The 24334-nt window shown below is 39.4% G+C and overlaps 1 protein-coding gene across 1 annotated transcript in view; it reads left to right on the top strand.

Moving 5' to 3' along the window:
• Positions 1–15874: 15874 nt before the first annotated feature.
• Positions 15875–24334, top strand: part of LOC150081534 (tubby-related protein 4-like) — a 223528-nt gene continuing 215068 nt past the window's right edge. The window contains exon 1 of the mRNA XM_090380059.1: positions 15875–16307. Within this exon, the coding sequence (XP_090236185.1) occupies positions 16047–16307 (261 nt within the window). The 5' untranslated portion in view covers positions 15875–16046. The remainder of the gene's footprint in view (positions 16308–24334) is intronic.

Genomic DNA, 24334 nt, shown 5'->3' with positions numbered 1-24334 from the left:
TGTCATGCTTTGGGCGATGTTCTGCTGGGAAACCCTGGGTCCAGTCATCCATGTGCCAGGCACTCTGACGTCTAACCACCTACCTAAATATCGTTACTAACCAGGTACACACTTTCGTGGCAACGGTCTTACCCTCTGGCGCTACCGTCTTTCAGCAGGATAATGCGCAATGCCACATCGCCCGGATTGTTCGAGACTGGTTCGCGGAACATGAGGAAGACTTCCAGGTATTGCCCTGGCCTCCAAATTCCTTAGACATCAATCCCATCGAGTATGTGTGACTTCTATTAAATTAAAAAGCTCTTCTATTTCATCAGAACTATACCTGTTATTTTCCTCTATCATTTGCTTCTTCTTCTCTGTTATCTGTAACTCTTCATCGAGAAAAAGGTCGCCAAGAATCCTGTCCACAGACTCTCGCCAAGTTAATGTTTCATTATCTTCAGTGCCAATGGTGTAAGAAACTTCGGAAATATTCTTCTTATTAGTTAAAACTTTATATATGGAATTCCATTGATCCTTGGATCCCTGCTCCCCCACAAATTCCCTCCACTTCATAACCTTAGTCCTGTTGACAACTTGAACGTAGGCACGCCTTAATTCTCTGTATCTTTACTTTATCAAATCACTTAGATCTTGATCAGCATATCTCCTCATTGAAACTGATGCCTCACTTTAAAAAGTTCCTTTCTCTTCTGATTCAACTCTGTTGATCACCAAAATACTGGACGGTTCACATTTGTTCATAACTTTCATACTTTTATAACAAGATTTCTGAATAATCTCAGTGAATTTCAACACATATTGTTCTGAAGTCATTTTTGTTCAATCCACTGGTACAACACTACCAAATTCAGCTTCGAACCTAGGCCATGTCGCACTCTTAACACTATATCTATCAGTATCATAATACTTTCTAACACAATTTTCAGCATTAATAATGAAGGAGATGCTGTTATGATCACTCGTTGTATAACTCTCCTGCACTTTCTAATTTTTAATTTTTCTAATTATAGAACATGTTGCCATAGTAATATCAATATAAGACTGCCCATGAGTTGATGAATAAGTAGGACTATGTCCAGAAACATTTACTATTTCCATCCCAGAGGTAGCAATAAACTCTTCTAGCATAACTCCTCTATAATCAGAGATAACGTAGAATTACCATTACCCATAACGTAGAATTTGCATTGGAGTGAATAGCCACCACCACGCCACACGAACCTAACAATCTGCACATCTTTTCTAAATAATTAACATATACCTCAATATTTTCAGGAGGACAGTAAATAGTTACAAGATACAGTTATAATAGTTAAATAGTTACAAGATAATAGTTACAACACTACTAATTATTTCGCAATATAAATAATTTTCTGCACATAATGACATCACTTTAGTTACAACTAATTCTTTATCTCTTACAATGACTGCCGTCATTGGATTCTCTCCTTCTGATATTGTCCTGTATCTTTGAAGATACCCTCGAATTTGTCCTTGTACAACATCAAGACAATGGCTACATCCTCCATCCTCCTGCATCAAGACAATGGCTACATCCTCCATCCTCCTGCATCAAGACAATGGCTACATCCTCCATCCTCCTTCACCAAGACAATGGCTACATCCTCCAACTCCATCACCTGATTCAACTGGGATGCAGCAGCCTTTGCACGTTGTGCATTTAGCTGCAAAATTTTTATACTATTCATAATTTATTTTCCTTTTATAATTTTCTAGTACCTTAATATATTCTTGACAACTTTTATTCGCCCCATCATGTGCAGCCACAACATCCCTTTTCTAAAAATTGCAGCAAACAGACTCTTTATTTCTTTCAGTGCAATCCTTATACGTATGACCAGATTTTGCACAGTTACCACACACCATCTCCGTCTTACAATTTTTGGTGACAAGGCCAAAGGTAAGACCCTTAAAACACTGAGTAACAGAAAATTTCTTTAAATCTACATGATGACCACCTCACAAATAAACGAGTTCTTTCACTTAACATTTTCCAAATATCTGTATTTATTTGAATAATCCAATTATTTAATTGAGTTTCTTGTTCTTATTCACCATAAGTATTTCTACACTTTTTTTGACCTTCTTTTCACGTATTTTACACTCTCTAAAATTCCTTTTCCACAACTGGTTGGTTGGTTGGTTGGTGTCGTGTCCATTTGAAGTCAAATTGAACCATGCGCTGATATCACTGCTTGAAAGACTACTCTGTACAAGGATAAATCAGCATTACCAGGCAGCGAAACTCACAGAGACATCGCAATACGGATTCAAGAAGGGTTCGTCTACTGTGGAAGCCTTGCGTAGCCTATCGGAATCAGCAGCAAACTGCAATAATAAATATCTTCTAGCCATCTCTGTTGACTTCGCTGGGGCGTTCGACACTATTTGGTGGCCGAGCGTACTGGCAAGACTAAGGCTGGCACATGTGCCGATCAACTTATATTCCATAATTAGGTCTTATCTCTCCGAGAGACGCATCATCGTGGAAGCACCTTATGGTAGAGTGAATCGTGATGTCCACAGGGGCTGTCCCCAGGGTTCTGTTCTGGGGCCGCTCCTGTGGAATATGGTTTTGGATGGGTTCTTGGCTTTGCACCTTGGTGATGTGCGCTCCCAGGCCTTTGCTGATGATTTGGTCCTCACCATTGCTGCAGATAGCCGGGCCCAGCTAGAGGAAAAGGCCAATCAGGCAATGCTGATATTGCAAAACTGGACCAGAACACACTGCCTGACGATATCAACAACAAAGACGTCCTTCGTCCTGCTAAAAGGCAAGCTTGATATACGTAGACCGCCACAAATAAAGGTGGGACCTACCACAATAAAATTAGTGACTCAGTTAAAATATTTAGGAGTTATACTGGATGGTAATCTTACTTTTAAACACCATCTAACTTATATCAGAGCCAAAATCAAAAGATACTCTGGACTGGTGGCTAGGATCGTCAGGCGGGACTGGGGGTTAAACCAACGCACCCTGTCATTGTTTTATAAAACAACCTTCCTACCGATCATCACTTACGCCTCAGCAATATGGTTTTCCAAAACAGGAACTGTAGTAAACCGATGCATCCTTGATGCAACGCAAAGAACAATCCTACTGACAGTTACACGTGCTTGTAGGACAACCAGTACCCACGCGCTGCAGGTCTTGGCCGGAGCTCTTCCCCTTGACTTAGAGATCATGCGTAGGGGAATGAACTACCACATAGAGAAAGGAATACCTTGTACATACCATGGCTATACTGTGGACGTTAATGCACCACAAAAAAATGAAAAGACAAGGCTGCAAAAACACCTGATGCAAGTTTGGCAGGAGCGCTGGGCCAACTCAAATAAGGGAAATATCACCAGGAAATTCATTCCGAACATCGACAGGATGTACCCCAGTCCCCCAACTTGGTTTCAACCTGGCTTATACACCACCTATTTATTGACTGGTCACGGGGCCTTTACAGCCAAGCTGGCAGCGCTGGGGATTGAGGTGGATCCGAGATGTGCCTGTGGGGAGCTTGAGTGCTGGGAGCACATTATGTATGATTGTACCCATTATGAGGACCTCAGGTGCAGACTGATCACTGCAATACACTACCTCCCCAAGAACTTGGAATCACATTTATTGGACTCACTTGAGGAATACAGGGAGCTAAAGGAATATGCCCAAAAACTATTTGGTAGGCGTAAAACATTGATAGCCATCTACAGAAGGTAAAAAAAAAAAAAAAAAAAAAAAAAAACACAGAACATGCGTGGAGAGGACTCAAGGAGAACCTCGCCCAGGAACCTGCTTACTACTAATCATCTAAAACCAGCGATCGCAAGAATGCGATCGCTGGTTTTAGATGGAGCTGCGGATTTACCATGGAGCTGCGGATCTTCCCATGATGAAGAGAACCACGCCAAGCAGTATTGTCTGCAGGGCCCATCTTCCCTGTCAGCCCCTTCCTTCTGCTTCCTACCTTTCTGCTTCTGCTTCCAATCTTCTGCCTTCCCACCTTTTCTCTTACACAACGTTTTTTTTTTTTTGGGCCATACTGTACATAGAAATTATTTCCCCGGAACAACTTATCAGCGAACAACCTCTTCTAAAATTACAAAAATTATGATATTAGGTTCCCCTGTAAATGATTACATCTACCAATATAATATAATCTACGAATATAATATAATTTTGTCTGTAAATCTAGCTGATCCGGAAACCTCCTAGAGAGTTACCAATACCTATACTGTGGACGTTAATGCACCACAAAAAAATGAAAAGACAAGGCTGCAAAAACACCTGATGCAAGTTTGGCAGGAGCGCTGGGCCAATAGGTTCGGTCCGGTGTACTAACTAGCGGCCGGCCTGCTAACATTGTTTTGGAGCTGTACCCTCGAAATGTAAGGAATAATGGATCTCGCCACATTGTTCATCATAACCTCAAAAGTGATCAATCATACTGCATGATGGAAGAGATGGGGAATTGTTAACAAGAACTTAGCTCTTGAGACTAAACATGGGTTCTACCACTTCAAGCCTCCAATAAGCAAAGTCGTGGTATTGCACCGGTTGATGAGAGTCATCTACCACCTAGTACTGCCTGGTAACATAGAAGGGCGGCATTCCTCCATGTGGTGTGGGCGCCACACCTCTACCCCTACCCACCATCGTGAAGGTGCAAGCAGAAGATTTGACTGTCACAGACCATGCGGACTTAGCCGAAATTGGGTCCACTTGACTTGAGTGTCACCCGAATATCAGATCCATCAGCGTTTTAGACTCCCAGGTAGCAAGTACAGCTTGTCTGGCATATCTGAGAGAATGTCTTGATAACGATAGATCTACCAGTGTGATCGTCTAACCTGGGTACATCACTATAACCCAGAAACGAAAACATATGAGCTAACTGTGAAAACTTTCACCAACCCCTAGAAGCCAGTAGGTTCAATTGTCTGCCAGCTAGGTCTTGTTGCTAGTCTTCTGGGACTTTAAATCATTACAGACTAACAGATTAGCAGTAGCCGCAGTCAGAGTGGGAGGTGATCCTTGCAATGCTTCTATTGGAATGAGCAGCTGACCGAAAAGCAAGTTGCTGGGGATTTCAGGAACTGCTGGGAGTCATGAAACTACTAAATAACATAAGGTAGCATTTGTAATTACAAATGCATTTGTAATGTGGTTACAAATGTGTATTACAAATGCTACCTTATGGTAGCATTTGTAATACATATTACAAATATTGCTTCCTCCGCATCTAAAAAACTTGGTTTTCTCTTTTGCTCTCAGCGTTATTTTTTTACCCAAACAGCTGTTCACTCTGTACAAATTTCAAATCCGCCCTACTATGGAATATTGTTCCCACATCTTGGGCGGTGCCCCAAAACCTCCCTCAGGCTTCTTGATTCCATTCAGAAGAGGACAGTTAGGTTAATTAATGACTCCTCTCTAACAGAGTCCCTCCACTCGCTGTCTAATAGACGTACTGATGTACAGATACTTCCATGGGCACTGTTCTTCTGAATTGACTTCTATAATTCCCGCTCTCTCTTTCAAAATAGTCCGAACACATGCCGCCACTCCCCAACATCCATTTACAGTCCAACTTCAAACTCACAGAACCAACTTTTCATCTTCCTCGTTTATTCATTCAACTGCCGTTTTCTGGAACAACCTTCCTTCATACGTATTTCCTGAAAATTAGTCTACAGAAGTTCAAGTCTAATGTCAACAAATATCTTCTTTTGTCTTTTCAACCTACAACCCAAGCCCGGTACTAAGTACTATAGGTTCTAATACCTCCCGTGTTTGGGGTTTTCATAAAAAAAAAAATACATGGACTGTGTTAGAGTAACTAATAGAAAGAGCAGGTTTATGTATACTTGCATGTACACCAATGCTAGGAGTCCAGCAAATAAATTTGATGAATTTGAAGTGCTAGGCAAGACATCAAAGACGGATATTGTTGGGATATCAGAGACGTGGTGGCACAAAGATAGAAAGAATGCAGAATTGGAATTTGGGGAGTACATTGTGTGCAGAAAGGATAGACAGGATAGGCAGAGAGAATAATGGATCTCGCCACATTGTTCATCATAACCTCAAAAGTGATCAATCATACTGCATGATGGAAGAGATGGGGAATTAACAGAACTTAGTTCTGGTTAACAATTCCCCAGCATAACAATTCTGGTTATGCTGTTAGTTGAGAAACACATAAAATCTAAGGAAGTGCATTCAGTTGACATAGATGGAAAGTTTGTTGAGACATAAGCAGTGGGAAAGAAAAAATGACGGTCGGAGTTTGTTTTAGGCCTAATGGCTCTGATGATTACAATGAACAATTATAAAGAGAAATAGAGTGACCAGTAAATCAGAGTGTCATAATGGGGATTTTAACTTCCTAAATATTCACTGGAACTTATGGTTGGTCACTTGCACACTAGCAAGGCTTTTGTGGATTTATTGGATGATAGTTTTCTACAACAGCATGTTAAAGAGCAACCAGCGGGAGTAATACTCTTGATGTGATTATCAGCAGTAATTATTCATGCATTAAGGATTAACTGATAAATGAACCACTAGGTGGCAGTGATCATAGTGTAATGAGGGATTTACTTAAAGATGTAACTATCATCAGGAATAACGGGAAGGGTTTTTGCTTTCGTAAAGGTGACTGCAGTGGTCTCAGAGATATTTTAAATTCTATACAGTGGGGCCAACTGATGATGTTACCAACAACAAATTCTAAAAGAGAAGCATTCAAGGAAGTAATCTTGGAAGTTACTAGGCCTTTTGTTTCAACTAAGAAATACTGTTCTCGGTTTAGGCCCAAATGGACGTCAAATGAACTAATGAGACACGTGGCAAAGAAAAAAAAATATATATGATGCATATATTTTATCAGGCGACACAGAAGTCTACGTTAGATATAAGCTATTCTGTAATCAAGTCACAAAAGAGGTTAGGCAAGCGAAGGCAGATTAAGAGAAATTTTCGGAAAAGGATGCAAAGAAAAACAGCAAAGACTTTACTTATATTAACTCTAAAATGAAGGGGATGAATCAGATTTGTCCACTTGATATCACTTGATTGTAGATGATTATTCTCAGATAGCTGCCAAATTAAATGAATATATTACACTTACATTCACACTTGAGGAGTTATTCCAGAAGGCGAAGTCCAGATGTTTATCAAACTCTAACAGGGAGTTAAATGATTTTGTGATAACTGAGGGCAAGGTGGAGGAGAAATTGTTGAAGTTAAACGTAAGAAAGGCATTTGGGGTGGATGGGATCTATCCAGTTATATTAAAGGAAGCGGCAAATGAAATAAGCAAACCCTTAGCCATAAATATGAAAACATCATTGGACTAAGGGGAAGTCCCCATGGACTGGAGATGTGCAAATATATCTCCAGTTCACAAAGGGGGATCAAAGGTTGACACGAGTAATTTCATATCTATTAGTTTGCTTCTGTTTCAAGGAAAATCTAGACAAGACAGCAATAATTCAGGCACAACATGGGTTTGATAAGGGGAAGTCTTGTCTGACCAAATTGATTGGATACTATGCAGTAGTCACAAAGGAACTAGATGCAAAAAGTAATTTTGATATCATATACATTACTTGGATTTCAGGAAAGCTTTTAATACTCTTGCAATGGAAGACTACTGTACAAATTGGAGTAGTATGGCATTAAGGGCAAGTTGCTGAAATGAATAAAATAATAGTTGAGTGGGAGAAGACAGAGAGTGGTAATTAATGGACACTGCTCTTCGTGGACTAATGTTAGCGGTGTCTCCCAGGGTTTGGTATCGGGTCCATTGTTGTTTTGTATAATTATTAAGGATACTGATGAAGGTATATCAAGCTTATTGTCAAAGTTTGCAGAGATGATACAAAGGTTGGCAGGGTTGTTAATAACAGTAATGACAGTATGCTCCTGATACAATATCTGAAAAAGTTGTGCAGATGGGCTGAAAAGAGTTAAATGAAGTTTAACATTGACAAATGGAAAATACTGCATATAGGTAGCGGTAAGCCCAGAGAAATGTACCAAGTGAGTGGTGTTACACGCAGGGTAGTGGAGAATGAAAGAGACCTGGGGGAAATTGTGCAGTCAGATATGAAGTTTTCTGAGCAGTGCAACAGGCTGCCAGAGTAGGGGTATTGTCAATGATATTCAGGACTTTTGCTAGCAGGGATAAGGAGGTGATTATCCGTTTGTATAATGGCCAGGCCACACATTGACTACTGCGTACAGGTCTGGAGGCTTCATTTTAGGAAGGATGTAGAGTTGCTAGAACGATTACAGAGAAGGGGAACAAGACTGGTGTGGGGAACAAAGGCGTACTCTTAGGAAGAAGGGCTTAAATTCTGTAAATTGCAGCGTCTGGAGACTAGGCACCTGCGAAGTGATCGGATTGAAGTGTATAAAGCCTTAAATGGATTGAGCAGGCTCAAAGCTGATGGGATTCTTCCTCTTGCTCAGATTACAAACCTGAGGGGTCATTAAACTGAAATTGAGGAAAGACAGTTGTCGAATAGATGTGCCGAAATTTGCCTTTAGCCAGCAAGTAGTTGATTACAGGAACAAACTTCCATTTGTCATTGTGGAAGTTGATAGCTTAAATAAATTCAAGGAAGAAGTGGACAAACGTTTGGAGCGAATGGATGGGTGAAATGAGAAGGGCTTTTTTTTTTTTTTTTTTGTAAAAGCTTGCTTTCTTGCATCATATGCCTCTACTAATGCCATTACATGCTATCTCCTAAAAGGCACCAGCATCACTGAAATATTACAGGAAATTCTGAGAGGATATTAAGTTAAAGAGACGCGGGAAGCTGTCCAAAGGTTCCTGCCTTCAAGCCGATACAGCCCCATTTCACACGGCTGCTCTCAAGTGGATTTTGCAATTAACTGTGTCTTTGAAAATCTATATTAGCCACTTTATTACCCCGAACATTAACCTTCAGACTTCTTCCTCTATCGTAAAATGAAGAAACTATTATCAAGCCACAGATTTCAGTGGTCAGAAGATAATTAATGAAGTGGAAGCCTGGTTTTCTGGGGAGTTCTGTTCAACCACTCAAACTGGGGAACGAAGGGTTTATCCATAGATGGGGAACATGTGTAGCTCTAGAAGGTAGCTACATAGAAAAGAATGCAATTGCCAACCAAGTATCAAATCCTTAATTGAAATATTTCTAGGTAAGGGTAAATACTTATTGACCACACTTCATATAATGACGAAGTCAAAAAACACTTTGATGAAAGAAATAACTTTGACATTATTTACTTTGACCAGTAATGCTTTTGATATGGTTACCCGCAAAAGGTTATATTTAAACTGTAGCAATTTGGAATTAATGGAAGGTCCTTCGTTGTAGCCATAAACAAACAGACCTCAAGTTGACCACTTTAGTGGGTGGAGTCCCTGATGGGTGTGGTTGCCATTTATGTTTCTTATTTTGGCTAATGAAATTGATGAGGAAGTGCAAGGAAAGTCGCCCAAGGTGATCATAGTTTTCTGATGATTTAGAGAGAGAGAGAGAGCGGTTAACAAGAACCAGGCCATTTTTCTTCAAAATGACTTATGTCTGTTGCATAAATTGTCTGAAAAATGGCAACCGAATGTACTATGGGGTATCAAAAAGTTCGTACCCTGACATAGATAAAGCATCAGTAGTAAGGTGCCGTTTTTAATATAAATTTTCCACATATTCAATAACTAGCATGTGAAATTTCACCAGGGGTGAATCCCAGAATCTGAGAAAGGACGCTATGGTTGACAAAGTGGAACCTTTGCTGTGTATGGACAAACATTTCACTGCCTGCTGAGGTCTAAAAAAAACAACTAAACTATTATATTAGGGTCGCCTGGAAATTCACTTTCAACTACCTGTGTGTATTGTGTCTTTAAATTGCGTGTGTTCTCTGGTCGATTTGCCTGCTTTGCTGGACGAAAAGACCGCAGTATCTGGGGGGGGGGGGAAACCTTGCTATCTACGCCTGAGACCAATTAACTGAGCCACTGTGTGAAAAACGTTCCTCGCGTCATCGACGGGATTCGAACCTAGGTTTTTTCCACCGGATGTGTAGGATGGTGACGATACCACTATACGTTCCCTGTCTATGCATTAGCATTAGCATTAGTAGAGGCATATGATGCAAGAAAGCAAGCTTATGCAGCATCAGCCAAAAAAAAAAAAAAAAACCCTTCCACTTCACCCCTCCGTTCGTTCGAAATACCTGTCCAGCTGAGCCTTAAATTTATTTAGGCTATCAACTTCCACAACAAGGGATGGAAGTCTGTTCCACCAACCAACTACCCGCTGGCTAAAGGCAAATTTCCGCACATCTATCCTACATCTGTCTTTCCTCAATTTGAATTTATGCCCTCTCATGTGATTATTCTGAGCAAGAGGCAGTATCCCATCAGCATTGAGCATGCTCAAACCATTCAAGGCTTTGTACACCTCTATCAGATCACCTCGCCGGTGCCTAATCTCCAGACACTGTAATTTGCAAAACTTAAGCCTTTCTTCGTAAGAGCAACCCTTTGTTCCATTCACTAATCTTGTTGCCCTTCTCTGTACTCGTTCCAGCAGCTCTACATCCTCCTTGAAATGAGGCCTCCAGACCAGTATATAGTACTCAAGGTGCGGCCTGACCATTGCCTTATACAAGGGAATAATCACCTCTCTATCCCTGAAAAAAAAAATCCTGTATATCATTGATAAGACACCATGAGCTACTCTTGCAGCCCGTCTGCACTGCTCAGAGAACTTCATATCTGCCTGCACAATTACCCCCAGGTCCTTTTCTTTCTCTACCACAGTCAGTGTAGTACCACAGAGTTGATACGTTGCTCTGGGGTTGCTGTTTCCCATATGTAGTACTTTACATTTGTCAATGTTAAACTTCATTTGCCACCTCTCAACTCATCTGCTCAACCTTTCCAGATCCTGTTGCAGCAGCATAGCGTCAGTAGCGTCCTTAACAACCCTGCCAACCTTTGTATCGTCTGCAAACTTGGACATTAAGCTTGATATACCATCATCAATATTATTTATAAATACAGCAAACAACCATGGACCCAATACTGAACTCTGAGGGTAGCTATGGTAGCTCCTAGGCATATGCCTGTCTCCACCTAATGTCTCTGATGGAATACAGAATCTCTGTAAAACGGGCCTGGCAAAAAACTGCTGAGGTCTACCGTCACTTCTTAATAGACCATGTGCACCCTGCCATATTGCATTTTTCCTCGGACAGAAATGGGATCTTCCAAGACGATAATGCTCTGTGTCATTGGACCGCACTGGTGGTCACGAGTGGTTCGAGGAACACAGTGAAGATATCACTCATCTCGATTGGCCTGCAAATTCGCTTGACTTCAATCCAATTGAACACCTGTGGGATATTTTCAAACGGGAATTAAGTCGTACGGAATCAGCTGTCGTCTCTTCCAACACCGTGGAAAGCCTAGCAAGCAGCATGGCTACAGACCTCTAGTGGAGTCAACGCCTAGGCGGCTGTTATCCCTGCGAACATGGTATTAGGTAAGTGGTCGTAATTCAGTCAGCACTGATTGTATGTTTTCTCTATACTATATTTCTATATACAAATATTTTCATTCGCGTTAAGCAGTGTTATTTCATTGCTAGTGTCATGAAATAACACTAGTACTGAAATTTAATACTGTACTTCAAACACTGTTCAATAAATATTTGAAGTAGCACATCTGAGTAGTTATTCAGCTGCCAAATGGAAGGGTTTGCTCTTATAATGGATGTTCAAAATGCTTTTCGGGCATATTGTAGCAATCAACAAGAAGGTGACGCACATTTCTATGTACACGCTCTAAGATATAGTCATCCGCAGAAGGGATGGCAACACTGAGACATACATCTGCTCCTTCAAATTGGCCCATTAGAAATAATCAACCCACTTAGGTGGCCATACTATAGGATACTTCAGTCAATCCATCTCTGAGAGAGTGCAGTTCCAATGTATAGAGCACAGTAGTGCTAAAATCCGTAGAGGTGCCATCGTTTTGGAAATATTGAATGGCATATTACCTAGTAAGCCCTGGGTATTGTAGATAAAAATGACACGTAATTTTCCCATTCAGAAGATCAGGCAATTGACTGGAGCATATGATTGAATTTGCCTCTTCAAGTATTGACCCACATATTGGTGCTCAGTAAAGCTTAAACCACCACGGAGTGGCGATATGGGAATTTATGGCGCTCAATAATGCATATCGTGGTAGTTCCGATTGCGCTGTTGTGTCAAGCATGTTTAGTCAGTCCACAGAACGCTCTAGCGAAACTGTTCGTCGGTTGTTGCAGACTCTACTCAAAATTGGATTCACAACGTTTATGATCTGCAGGCAGTTTGCAGCCATATCATTGTCACAGTGTTCATCCCGTCGATGACGCGAGGAACTTCAGTGGGCTTTTTTCACTCCATGGCTGAGTTAGTTGGTCTCAGGCTTAGATAGCAAGTTTTCCCCCCAGAAACTGGGGTTTTTCCGTCCAGCAAACAGGCAAATCGACCAGAGAACACACGCAATTTACAGACAAAATAAATATATGGGTAGTTGTAAATCATATACAGGCGATCCTAAGATCATAATTTGTTGTCATAGCGTTCGTGAACGCTGTTTTTTTTTTGTTGTTCCAGGACAAGCTTGTCATTGTCAGTGTAATTCTGATCATTATAAGTGGTACATCTCGACATGGCTACGTCGGTCCGTCACTTTGTTCAGTATGCCTCTGGAAAAACCTGCGACCACTGGCCTGTTTGTCTTTATATTGTGGAATTAATAAATATGACTGATAATGCGAAAGGAGCAGTCATGCAAACAACGCTGTGACTAAGATATTGTCACAGCGTTGACACTGCTGCCATAATATTTTAGTCACTTGTCAGGTTGTCTGACAAGTGTCAGACAACCTGACAAGTTGTCTGACACATTGGCATACCACTTATTAAGTCTGGTAGCAGTATCAATAAAAATGAGACATGATGCACTCCACTGGTGCGATATGGCATCGGCCTGAATTTTGTTGTGCGTATGCGCGAGCGGCACCGTGTGTACTTCCTCAACATTGTCCCACATCAGGTTACAGCACTCATTGACTATGTATTCCATTTCATTGAGGTCAACTTCAGTTTCTGTTCACACATCTTTCTTCCCAAGAGGAATGATTTCTTGACGGTGGATGCATTACAATTCGCTTTCAAACTGCTTTATCGACGTAAATTGCTTAGCGGATATGTGACGTCATAAATTATAATTACAAATATCTCATTACCTATGCGTCGGATCAAAGAACCTATTCAGAAATTCCTGGCCAAAAATAAACGCTTTCTGTTTGTTTATGGCCAGGAATCATTTCGCATACGGAATATGTGTCATTAATCTGTATTTCTGAAATATTCAATTTTTACTGGAAATACTGGTTATGCATACAAAGTTAGTTAGGGAAAAATTCCATTTTAAATACCCATAAATTTTGACACTTTTAACGGAGTGGCCTGTGGCTATGCTACCCCATTTTTAGCGAGCATTCCAATTACCGGCGAGTTGTGCCACAGTTGCCCTTCTGTTGCCACGTACCATCCGAGAAAGCCTTCGCTCACCTCGAGCATCGATGGGCTGTGGTCATCCAACACCTCGCGGCAGTTCGTGGGTCCCCCTCCCCCGGACCACTTTTGGTAGGTACCACTGCTGACCGTGAGCATCGCACCAACCGTGCCGATTCGGATATGCTCTGATAGAAAATTCCATCTGTTGTTGTTGAAGTTGATAGCTTGGATAAATTCAAGGAAGAACTAGACAGTTCCTCGAGGGAATGTTCTCCACAGTTTTGGAAGGAATGAATAGGTGAAATGGAATGTGTCTTGTTTTTTGGCTGATACTGTATAAGCTTGCTTTCTTGTATCGTATGCCACTAATAATACTGATGCTAAAAATAAAGAAAGAAACACCCATTTCCCCACACACAAATTTCTGTTTCTTGTTGTTGTTGTAGTAGGGTTTTAGGAGCAACAGCAGCTAAGGCCATATTACTCCGTGTATACTGTCAGTAAATTGAGTGTGTTCTGCAGTCAATTTCTTGTTTTGTTGCATAAAAAATCCCCGTTTCCGGGAGAAAAAACATGCTACCCTCGACTTAGACCGACAATCTCAGCCACGTTGTGAAAAAGGCACATAAAAATTCCTTATGTCATTGACAGCACTCGCACTTAGGTCTTTTTCACCCGGTGTGGGGATGTCTTTGTGATGAATGAACGTTTCTCAAGAAACATTCATTCGTGACCAAAAGACGTAGAAATGTAGAAAATAGTAAATTACTTGCTAGAAATCTAGTAAATATATGTAAACGTTTTATTTTATTAATATTATGTTGTTTTCTTCACATTAGTTGAATTTATCAAATGATTATTAAAAATAAAATAAATTTAGAAAAGGGGAAAAAAAACGTGTTTTGCTTATTTTTTATACGCATACACACACGATATCGACCTCGTTGGTATCACAGTTGTCATAATCGTCATCCTCTTTACACCGGATCAAAAAGCCCTGTTCGAATCCTGTCAATTACGCGAGGAATTTTTATGGGCCTTTTCACAACGTCACTGAGTTAGTTGGTCTCAGGCTTGGTAGCGACGACAGCAACAGGTAATTTATAGACATAATACTGTATATACTGCGAATTTGATCTAAATCTCTGATGAACTCAAATGCCTGCTACAACAACACATACGCAAGATATCAATTTCGAAATCAGCTAAGGAAGAATTTTATATTTGAAAAGGTATCTAGATACAACAAGTTTCAGTTTGCGTTGTCATGTGGAAAAATATTAGAAAGTTTTCGTAATGCATTTAATTCTTAAGCACTAATTAAATGATATATTATGTGGTAAATGAAACGTACGAATAGGAACTTGGTACATTTTGGAAGCACCTGAATACCAGCTGAAACTCTTGGTGAGGTGCTGACCAAAACCTGTTTTGAACCTCACGCGCATTTGTTCACATAATTTCTGTGCGCGAAGTTAGATTTCTGTCAGGAGTTGCTAGTGTCGCTGTCATAGCGCTTTTGCGAAGCCTAAAATTTAAGCCGGCGCGGTGAGATCGATATTTGTATGGTGTTATAGTGCCATTGCTTTCGTCTTAGTTTCTCTTTTTAGTTTGGAATATATATGTTGGAGGGAACAATGTAAAATGATTATTTATATTTTTCTTTTCAGTCTGCTAAAGTTACCTATGTTTGTTTACTCCACAGTTTTGGAGTCTCAGCTACTGTCAAACGACACTTCCTGTGGTTAATACTAAACCGGGAGAAACATCTTATGTGCCATATACTGTATTACGTCTCTGAAAATGTGACGTGTTCATCAAGGAAAGAGTTAATGCAGCTGTGTGGTTATGACTACCACGTTCCATCAGAGGGGACGACGACAAGCTCATTCCGATGGGCAATGATTAGTGTCGATCAATACTACCACGGTGTTTGGCCTGATGTTTTGGAAGGCGGAGAACTCGGCTCCAAACGAGGCCATAGTGGGGGCGTGGTAATCTAACCCTAACTTCAACTTGCAATTCGCGTTTCGACGTTTGCTCATGTAAGCTGGTTTGAAATTGGGTTCCGTTTGTGAACCAGGTAGGATTGATGCTATTTTATTTAAGAAAATTTCCCTTGTTACTGACCTGTTTCGTAATGTAAACTCTGACATCTCCAAAAATATCAGTAAGATGTCATTTCCTTTCCAAAATTTAAGTATATTATTAAGTATTGTTGTAAGTAGCTGCTATTATCAAGCATTACTTACAGAGCATTCTAGTTTATTTTTGTTTAACTCGTGATGGAGAAGAAAGCGCTTTGCTTATAAGAAAGGGATGCCACTCTGAATCAGCTGATTCGGTAGAGTGTTCATCATGAGAAGCACGCTTAACCTTGACCCTGCATTTTAGTTAATACTCCACTAGAAAACTCCAGGTAGTAAAGGTCGTTTTGGATATGCATTTACATTTCGAGAGAACTTCATCTAGTCGGACAGACTGCACAGTTTTATCATTGACTTGGATGGGCAAAGTACCAGATGAGCTACCAGATGATGACGGATGGAAGTTAAATCGAGTTCATTACTATCAGGATGGGTGGCTGGCAACAGGCAATGCCAGAGGTGTTGTAGGTGTAACTTTTACAACGTGCCATTATAGAAAAACAACTGATTTGCCCTTACGAACCAACTATAATTTGAGAGGGCATAGGTCTGAGGTAAGTTTTAACATCGGTATATATGTTTATTTTATTGTTTTATTCCTTTTTATGCAGTCACTAACAGATAAATGTTTCTTTTGCTTTTGACTTTTCTTGTATATGCATTTTTTTTAGACGTTTCATTTTAGAATTTATCAGAATTTTCTTACCTTTCATAAGATATTACAATGTCCATTATGAAATTTAGTATATTAGGAATATTGGATATAAATACCATTTTTACATCCTCAACCTAGAGAAATTAAAAACAGTTTCTAAACCAACTCGGGTTTGTTTTAACCTTCTGGTGATCAATCTTGCAATACTCAAATAAACTAGAAATCTATAAAGGAAAAAATATAGCCATATTACACTGAAATTTGAGAATATTTAACTCATTCAGTTGGTTTCACTATTTAAATTGGTGAAATTTAATGTGATTTGGTGGTGACATTAGTTATTTGATAGCTTATAATGTGTGAGATGCAGTAGCAGCTGCTGGTGACTTCAACTGATAGGACAAAAAAAAAAATGTCATTACTTTTCTGCAGTAAACTCAGGTAAGAATCTTCCAAATCATTTAATTTTAAGTTTATCATTGTATGTAAGTGGTGAAAAGTTTTTTTAAATAACTTGCTTATTCATTGCAAAAAAGCATGTGAGGCCTAAAAAACTGGAGTCAGTTTTGCTGTTATCCAGCTTTCTATCCATTGGATGGTAGAGAAGAGCTTTAACGTTAGTTATGTGTGAGTTATTTGCTATGTGTTTGCCATGAGAGCTGGTTTTAAAGTGGTACATTATTTCATTCTTTGGCTTACAAATATGATTTCTTAACATAACATTTAATCATTTATAAGATCAATTATAAGTGCAAATCAATAATGAACAAAATAAATATGAATTGGTAATAAGTACAATAATACTAGAAGGATTTACTTTTATGTTTTTTTAGTGTTACTGTAGCAGTTTTCATGGCATACTGTCACTTTGTAGCTAGTTGCCACTGATGAGAGGAAGAAAGTATTAGTGTAATGAGAAATTGTTTTTAAGAATGGTGATTTTTGTGGGGGATGAAAGTTTTTTGTTTTAAGCATTAGTTCCAAAATGAAGTCAATGGTATAGTCAAGCTTAAAGTTCATCAGTTAACTCACTGTGTGAGGCACTTTGTTGACTACTTTTCTTAATCAGTTTCCATCCCCAAAAACAATTACCTAATCAGACACTTGTATAATATGAAGAAGATGGAAGACAACAGGCAGGAACAGAGAATGCCCAATCAGTCTGGAATAAAAAAGTAAAAAATTTTTGTTTTAACTTTTGAAGGTGATATAAACATTCAGTGTGGGACCATTATTCTTTAATATTCTCTTTCTTTGGCTTCTGAGCAATAAAAATGTATCATTAGAGTATTCCTCTTTTGTTATTTTTCTGTAGCAGGGAACACAAAAGGTTATTGAAATATACTCAATGAAAAGACAGATGATATATTTTGATGTTGGACTTGAATTTTACATTATACAAAAATGTTGTTTGTTTGTTATTTGGTTTTTAGGAACATTAGCAACTAAGACCATATTGCTCCGGGATATGCGGTGGTCATTCCCTGACCTTTCCATATCCTCCATATTTGGTGGTGACGGGATCGAACCCCAGTCTAATCAAGAAGCATGTGCTACGCACTGCTGCTCCTTCCCACCTGGCTACGGAGGTGCTACAAAAATGTAATTTTTGTACAATGTAATTTTTGGGCAATATACAAATATATGAAGTAAGGTTAGTTGCAAATAACAAGTAGTATTCAGGATAAACTAAGAATGAGAAGAAAAGTTAAACAGTAAATGAATTGACAAGTTGATGTGTCTATTTGACCTAGTTTAGATGAAGGTGGTGAAATTACAATGGTAATTCAGTGGCATGGTGTCCAAGGAAGTATTTGTAGAGAAGAATGCAGCAGGAACTGCATCTGAATCTTAGAATGTCTGTGTGACAAGCTGCTTAGAAGAAAAATATTGCTGAGAGTGTGCAAGAGAAAGCTTAGTTTTTTTTTTTTTTTAATAATGCAAAGGAGCGTAATATTTGTTGTGTGCCAAGTTTAGAAGTCTTGGTTAGTTATTCCCAGTAAATGTGTTCTTTTTATAGGAATATGAGTGTTGTTGAAGAAGAGCATGACAGCAGTAGATTCTTTTTTAAAGGATTAAAATTAGCTACTAAGTTTTCTTCTCTGCACCAGAGTTTGATTTTGGTTTTTATGGTGCAAGGGCAATTAAGGCCATGATGCACAAAGCCCAGTGCACCAGAGAATAATCTGGAGATTTGTCTTTGAGGAACTGTTGGGAGGCCGACCGGGCTAGCCGGGTAGGCAAAGTGCCTGCCTGGCAACCCAAAGGTCGCGGATTCGATTCCCGACTCGGGCTTGGATCAAAGTACTGTAAAAACCTTAAGAGGTGCATTATGGCCACAGAAGTCTGTGCCAACAACTACCAAAAAAAAAAAAAAAAAAAAAAAAAAGAACTGTTGGGAGATATTTGAGTTGGCTACCACAGTTCTTAACTTTTCTGTTTATCCCTTTTCTTCACCATCAGTTTCCTACTATGATTTTTAACTTTCCCATATATGAACATGCATCCATTGCACCATATTACGTTCACTACACTACATCAGTTTTCACTGTCTCACTCCTCTCTCCTTTATGCTTCAAAATTTTTCTGTTATATCTTCCCCCCCCCCCCCTCCAGTAAACCTAGCCTCTCTTTAAACATCTCCACTGAGCCAATCAAATCCTTCTCACATTCTGCTACATTCCAAGGTCTGAATGTTGTGCATCCTTTCCCTACTTTTCAGCCCCCCAAAACTTCCAGTGTTTTCCACACAATCTTTCTTAATCCTACCCAGATAAAGATACTGCTTTTCTTTGAATCATAGAGATTAAAGTTATCCATTTTTCCTTTCAAAACTAGCTTTATGGTTTTTCACAGCATCCTAACTGACTTAAAGTGTTTTAATTCTCTCTGACCATAATCCCACTTGTTCTGGCCTTGAATTCGGACAGGATACGCAGTCTCTTTCAAATGTTGATTATATTTGCTCTTTGCATCCAGTTGTCCAGATTGTAAGAAACCGTCTTTGTAAAACCAGGTCTTACAATCTGTATGCAAAGTTTTATTAAAAGAGTGGAGTGTAGAGTACTGTCATCAGTATTGATAGGATTTCTGTTTGGTAGGAGAATTTTGTTAATATACAGAAGAATGGAACCTTGGGAAAACTAACCAAGAAATCTGAAGATAAATGGGCTACTACCCAATTGCAAAAATTGGAAGGCAGACCATATAATGGAAGTATGCTTAGAAGTCTTGTATTCCAAATATGATTGAAAGCCTTAGGAACATTCAGCAACTTCTTGAGTTTCTCAAAACTTTTCGCTGCAATTATCCATAGATGAGTAACTTAAGAAGTGAGTATCACCAGTAGTACAAAGGGTACTAGGAAAGTTTTGCAATATGACGCAACAATGAATCACAGGAAGCTGCTTGTTGCTGCATGTTGAGACATGTTCATACGTGCATAGTAGCCGCCGCGCCAAGTCGATGGGCTCAGTTATTCATTAGTAGTGAGTGTAAAGTGCTTGCGATGGCATTGTGGTCACGAAATGAGATAAGGACAGTTTTGCGGTATAATTTCGTGCGTGGTTTAACCATAGACCAGTGCTTAGAAGAAATGACTCTTGCACTAGATGATGATTGTCCACATCGTACAACGATATTCAGGTGGTATAGAGAATTCCAAAGGGGAAATTTCACTCTGGAGGATTCTGAGAGGCCGGGAAGGCCACGAACGTCAGTTACGGAGGAAAACGTTACTGCTGTGAGGAAAATGCTTGACGAAAACAGGTGAGTGACCTACCAACAGATAGAGGATACTTTGGGCCTAAATGCACCAGCAATTCGTTCGATTCTGCAAGATCATTTGCACACGAAGAAACTTTGTTCTCTCTGGGTGCCGCATCAACTGACTGAAGAGCAGATGACACGACGTGTGACTTGGTGCCGGGAGATGTTAAAAAAGTTTGATAAGGGACAATCTCGGTATGTGAACAACATCGTGACAGGTGACGAGACTTGGCTGTACTATTACGATCTGCCGACAAAGGCTCAAAACAAAGTTTGGGGTCTTTGATGATGACGACACACCCGTAATTGTTAGAAAATCCCGATCTGTAAAGAAGAAAATGATAGCTGTATTTTTCAAATCGAGTGAAATTGTGGAACGTGTCGTTTTGGACACGCAGAAGACAGTCACAGCTAAGTGGTATACTGAACAATGCCTGCCTAAAGTCATTGGATCTATGAAGAACCTGCGGCCAAAGTCAAGAATGAACACCTGGTACCTCCATCACGATAATGCTGCAGCTCACCGCGCCAAAGCCTGCACCGAATATTTGACCACGACAGGACTGAAACTTCTCGAGCACCCTCCCTACAGTCCAGACCTTGCTCCCTGCGACTTTGCACTTTTCCCGCATGTGAAAATGAAGCTAAAAGGGAGGCGGTTTTCCAGTGATGAGGACCTTCTACGGGCTTGGGACAACGAATGTGCTTTACTCCCTAGTGAAACTTGGCAGAACTGGTTTAAAGATTGGTTTCGGAGGATGGAGAGGTGTATTGAAGGTAGAGGAAATTACTTTGAAAAAATTAAATAAACAAAGCTGTATTGCAAAACTTTCCTAGTATCCTTTGTACATCACTACTTTCAGAATCCATATTTGAGATTGTTAATCAGATGAAGGATTTCAAGGTGGTAAAAGAGTTGGATTTGATAAATATGGTTGAAATGAATTTCAATAGGACACTAACACTGTACAGTACTGATGTTCTTCTTGGTGTAAAGTTGGGCAATTTTAGTATATTTTCATTCCATGATTGTGAAAAAATTACTGAAGATGTTCTGTCATTCATCTTTTTTTGGAAAAATCTATTTGTGATTACCTTGGGGGGGAAGAATACAAAAATGTCATACCTCACAGAGGGGTTCAGCTTGGATAATATCATGTACACCAATTGATGATAACCACCATGTATCTGGCTGACTGTCTTATGGCTTTCTTGGTTATAGAAAATATTATGATATTTTGTAATCAATAAGACACATGCATGTTTATAAGGAAAATTTTAGAAAAAAATATTTAATTACATATATTCTTTAAACAAATTCACGTGTGTTAATTAAAAAAATGCCCTTGTAAAATGAAACTTACTCACAGCATAATGTCAATGATACATTTTTGCTGTTGTCACACTTGGCATTACTGATGTTATGGTCTGGAATTCCGCTTTCTATAAAGAATACATCTTCATCAAGCGGATGGTAATCCCACATTTTTTGTAAGACTAGGAGTGGTAACAAAATACTGTTTTGTATTTTATCCCCCCATTTTTCGCTTGTTTGTTTTTTTTTTTTTTTTTTTTTTTGATTTGGTAGTTGTTGGCACATCGGCTTCTGTGGCCATATTGCACCTCCCAAGGTTTTTGCAGTACTTTGATCCAAGCCCGAGGCGGGAATCGAACCCGCGACCTTTGGGTTACCGGGCAGGTACTTTACCCACTCGGCTAGCCCGGTCGGCCGCTTGTTTGTGCACCTGGGAAGTGGTCACTTCATTTGTTTTGTTAATGTAAATAGTTGATTTGATGCATCCATCCATTTGTTTCACTTTTTTCATACCTGAATATTTTAAAGGATTTATTAGTTGAAATGTCCAATGGCTGTAGTTGGCTAAGGCTTCCTGGAATTACAACTTACTTAATTAAACACTGAACTTCCATGTTTAATTTATTACATGTTATCTGGACTAGTTTCAAAATAAGAGCTGGTTTCCTTAGAAAGCCACCTGAACATTTTGACAATACTGTCACCAATGACAGCAAGAGATAAGACTACTGCACTCATCTAGCATACCTTTGGACCATAAGATGTGTGATTTTAGGTAACATTTTCCAAAATAAAAGTGTATATTATGGTCCAGCGTAAAAGTCATTCTACATGAGATTTAATTAATTTATCAATGAAATAATATTAAGCCTTCATTGTATACTGTTATGCAGTGTGGACTTACATTTTTGCTTACATTCTTAAAAGAATGTAAGTGATATAACTATTGGTCTGGATTGTCTTGTATATTTTTGTTCTGGTATATCTCTGCACTTTTGTTGGATTAAGAACTTGACTGATTACTTTAAGTGCTCTGTTATAATATTGTATTTTCTTATTAATATTGTTTTCTTTTTCATAAGTCAGGTTATATCTAAGATTTTAAAGCATTTTACTTCAGATGGGTTCCTTTCCTTGAAAAGCCATGATTTTCATTTTTACCATGTTAAATTTTTTTTCTCGTAAGAATTAAGATGGTTTATTTAGTATTGTAACTTGTCTTATGACCAAGGAGCACTTGGTCATAAGCATGTAGTAAAGTATCAAGGCGATTACCAATTTGTAATTTATTTCTTCTGTGGATTGTTAGTCTCCCGTGTCTGACAATAGCATTGATGTATATGTTGAAAAGTAGTGAAGATAGAGGGGCAACCTTGTTGGATGCCACAATATATTGGTTTCCAATTCAATATTCTGTTCTCAATTTAATTGCGATTGCATCCTGACTATATATTATAGATTGCAATATAAATGTATTAGTTAGTATAATACATAGAAAATGTAGTGTAACTGGTGCAGCTTGCAATGAAACGGGACAAAATTTGGTATGCCATTGTACCATAGAATATCAGTGAAAAGAAGAGACGGCAACAAACTTTGGATCGGTGTAAGGGACGTTTATAGGGATTGTGTAAGAATTACCAAAAAAGGTCAACATTACAGAAGTTGATACAAGATGCATGAATATATGGTCACGCGGCATCATTACAATGGGCCCAACACCGAGCCCTGTGGGACTCCACTAATAATATTAGTCCACGAAGGGCAGTGTCCATTGATTACCACCCAATGTCTTCTCCCACCCAACCACCCTTTTATCCATTGTAGCAACTTACCCTTAATACCATTCTGCTCCAGTTTGTATAGTAGCCTTCCACGTGCAACAGTAGTAGTGGCATGTGATGCAAGAAAGCAAGTGTATGAACTTATGCAGAATCAGCCAAAAAAAAAAAAACACACCATTCCCTCCAAATGCCTGTCCAGTTCTCCCTTAAATTTATTTAACCTATCAACTTCCACAATGACAGAAGGAAGTTTGTTCCAGCAATTAACCACCCGCTGGCTAAAGGCAAATTTCTGCACATCTATTCTACATTTTTTTTTTCTTAATTTGAATTTATGCCCCCTAGGTTTGTAATCTGAACAAGTGGAAGGATCCCATCAGAATTCACAGTGCTCAACCCATTTAAGACCTTATACACCTCAATCAGATCACTGCGCAGGTGCCTAGTCTCCAGCCACTGCAATTTGCAGAACTTAAGCCTCTCTTGGTAAGGGATCCTTTCATTCCCCTCACCAATCTTGTTGCCCTTCTCTGTACACGCTCAAGCAAATCTACATCCTTCCTAAAATGAGGTCTCCAGACCTGTACGTAGTACTCAAGGCGTGGCCTGACCATTGCCTTATACAGACGGACAGTCACCTCCTTTTCCCTGATAGCAAAATTCCTATATATCATTGACAAAACCCCATGACCTGCCCTGACAGCTTGTCTGCATTGCTCAGAAAACTTCATATCTGACTGCACAATTACTCCCAGGTCTTTTTCATTTTCTACCACCTTAAGTGTAGTACCATACAGTTGGTATGTTTCCCTTGGGTGACTTCTACCCATATGCAGTACTTTGCATTTGTCAAGGTTAAACTTCAGTTGCCACTTCTTAGCCCATCTGCCCAAATTATCTAGATCCTGTTGCAGTAGCACACTGCCATTACTGTCATTAACAACCCTGCCAACCTTTGTATCATCTGAAAACTTCGGCACTAAGCCTGATATACCTTCATCAATATCATTGATAAATATACAAAAGAACAGAGGACCCAAAACCGAACGCTGTGGGATT

This window comes from Mastigoproctus giganteus, chromosome 8 (genome assembly GCF_048544385.1).
Source record: "Mastigoproctus giganteus isolate SK-2022 chromosome 8, ASM4854438v1, whole genome shotgun sequence".
Classification (NCBI taxonomy): domain Eukaryota; kingdom Metazoa; phylum Arthropoda; class Arachnida; order Uropygi; family Thelyphonidae; genus Mastigoproctus; species Mastigoproctus giganteus.
This window is presented reverse-complemented; position numbering and strand designations above follow the sequence as displayed.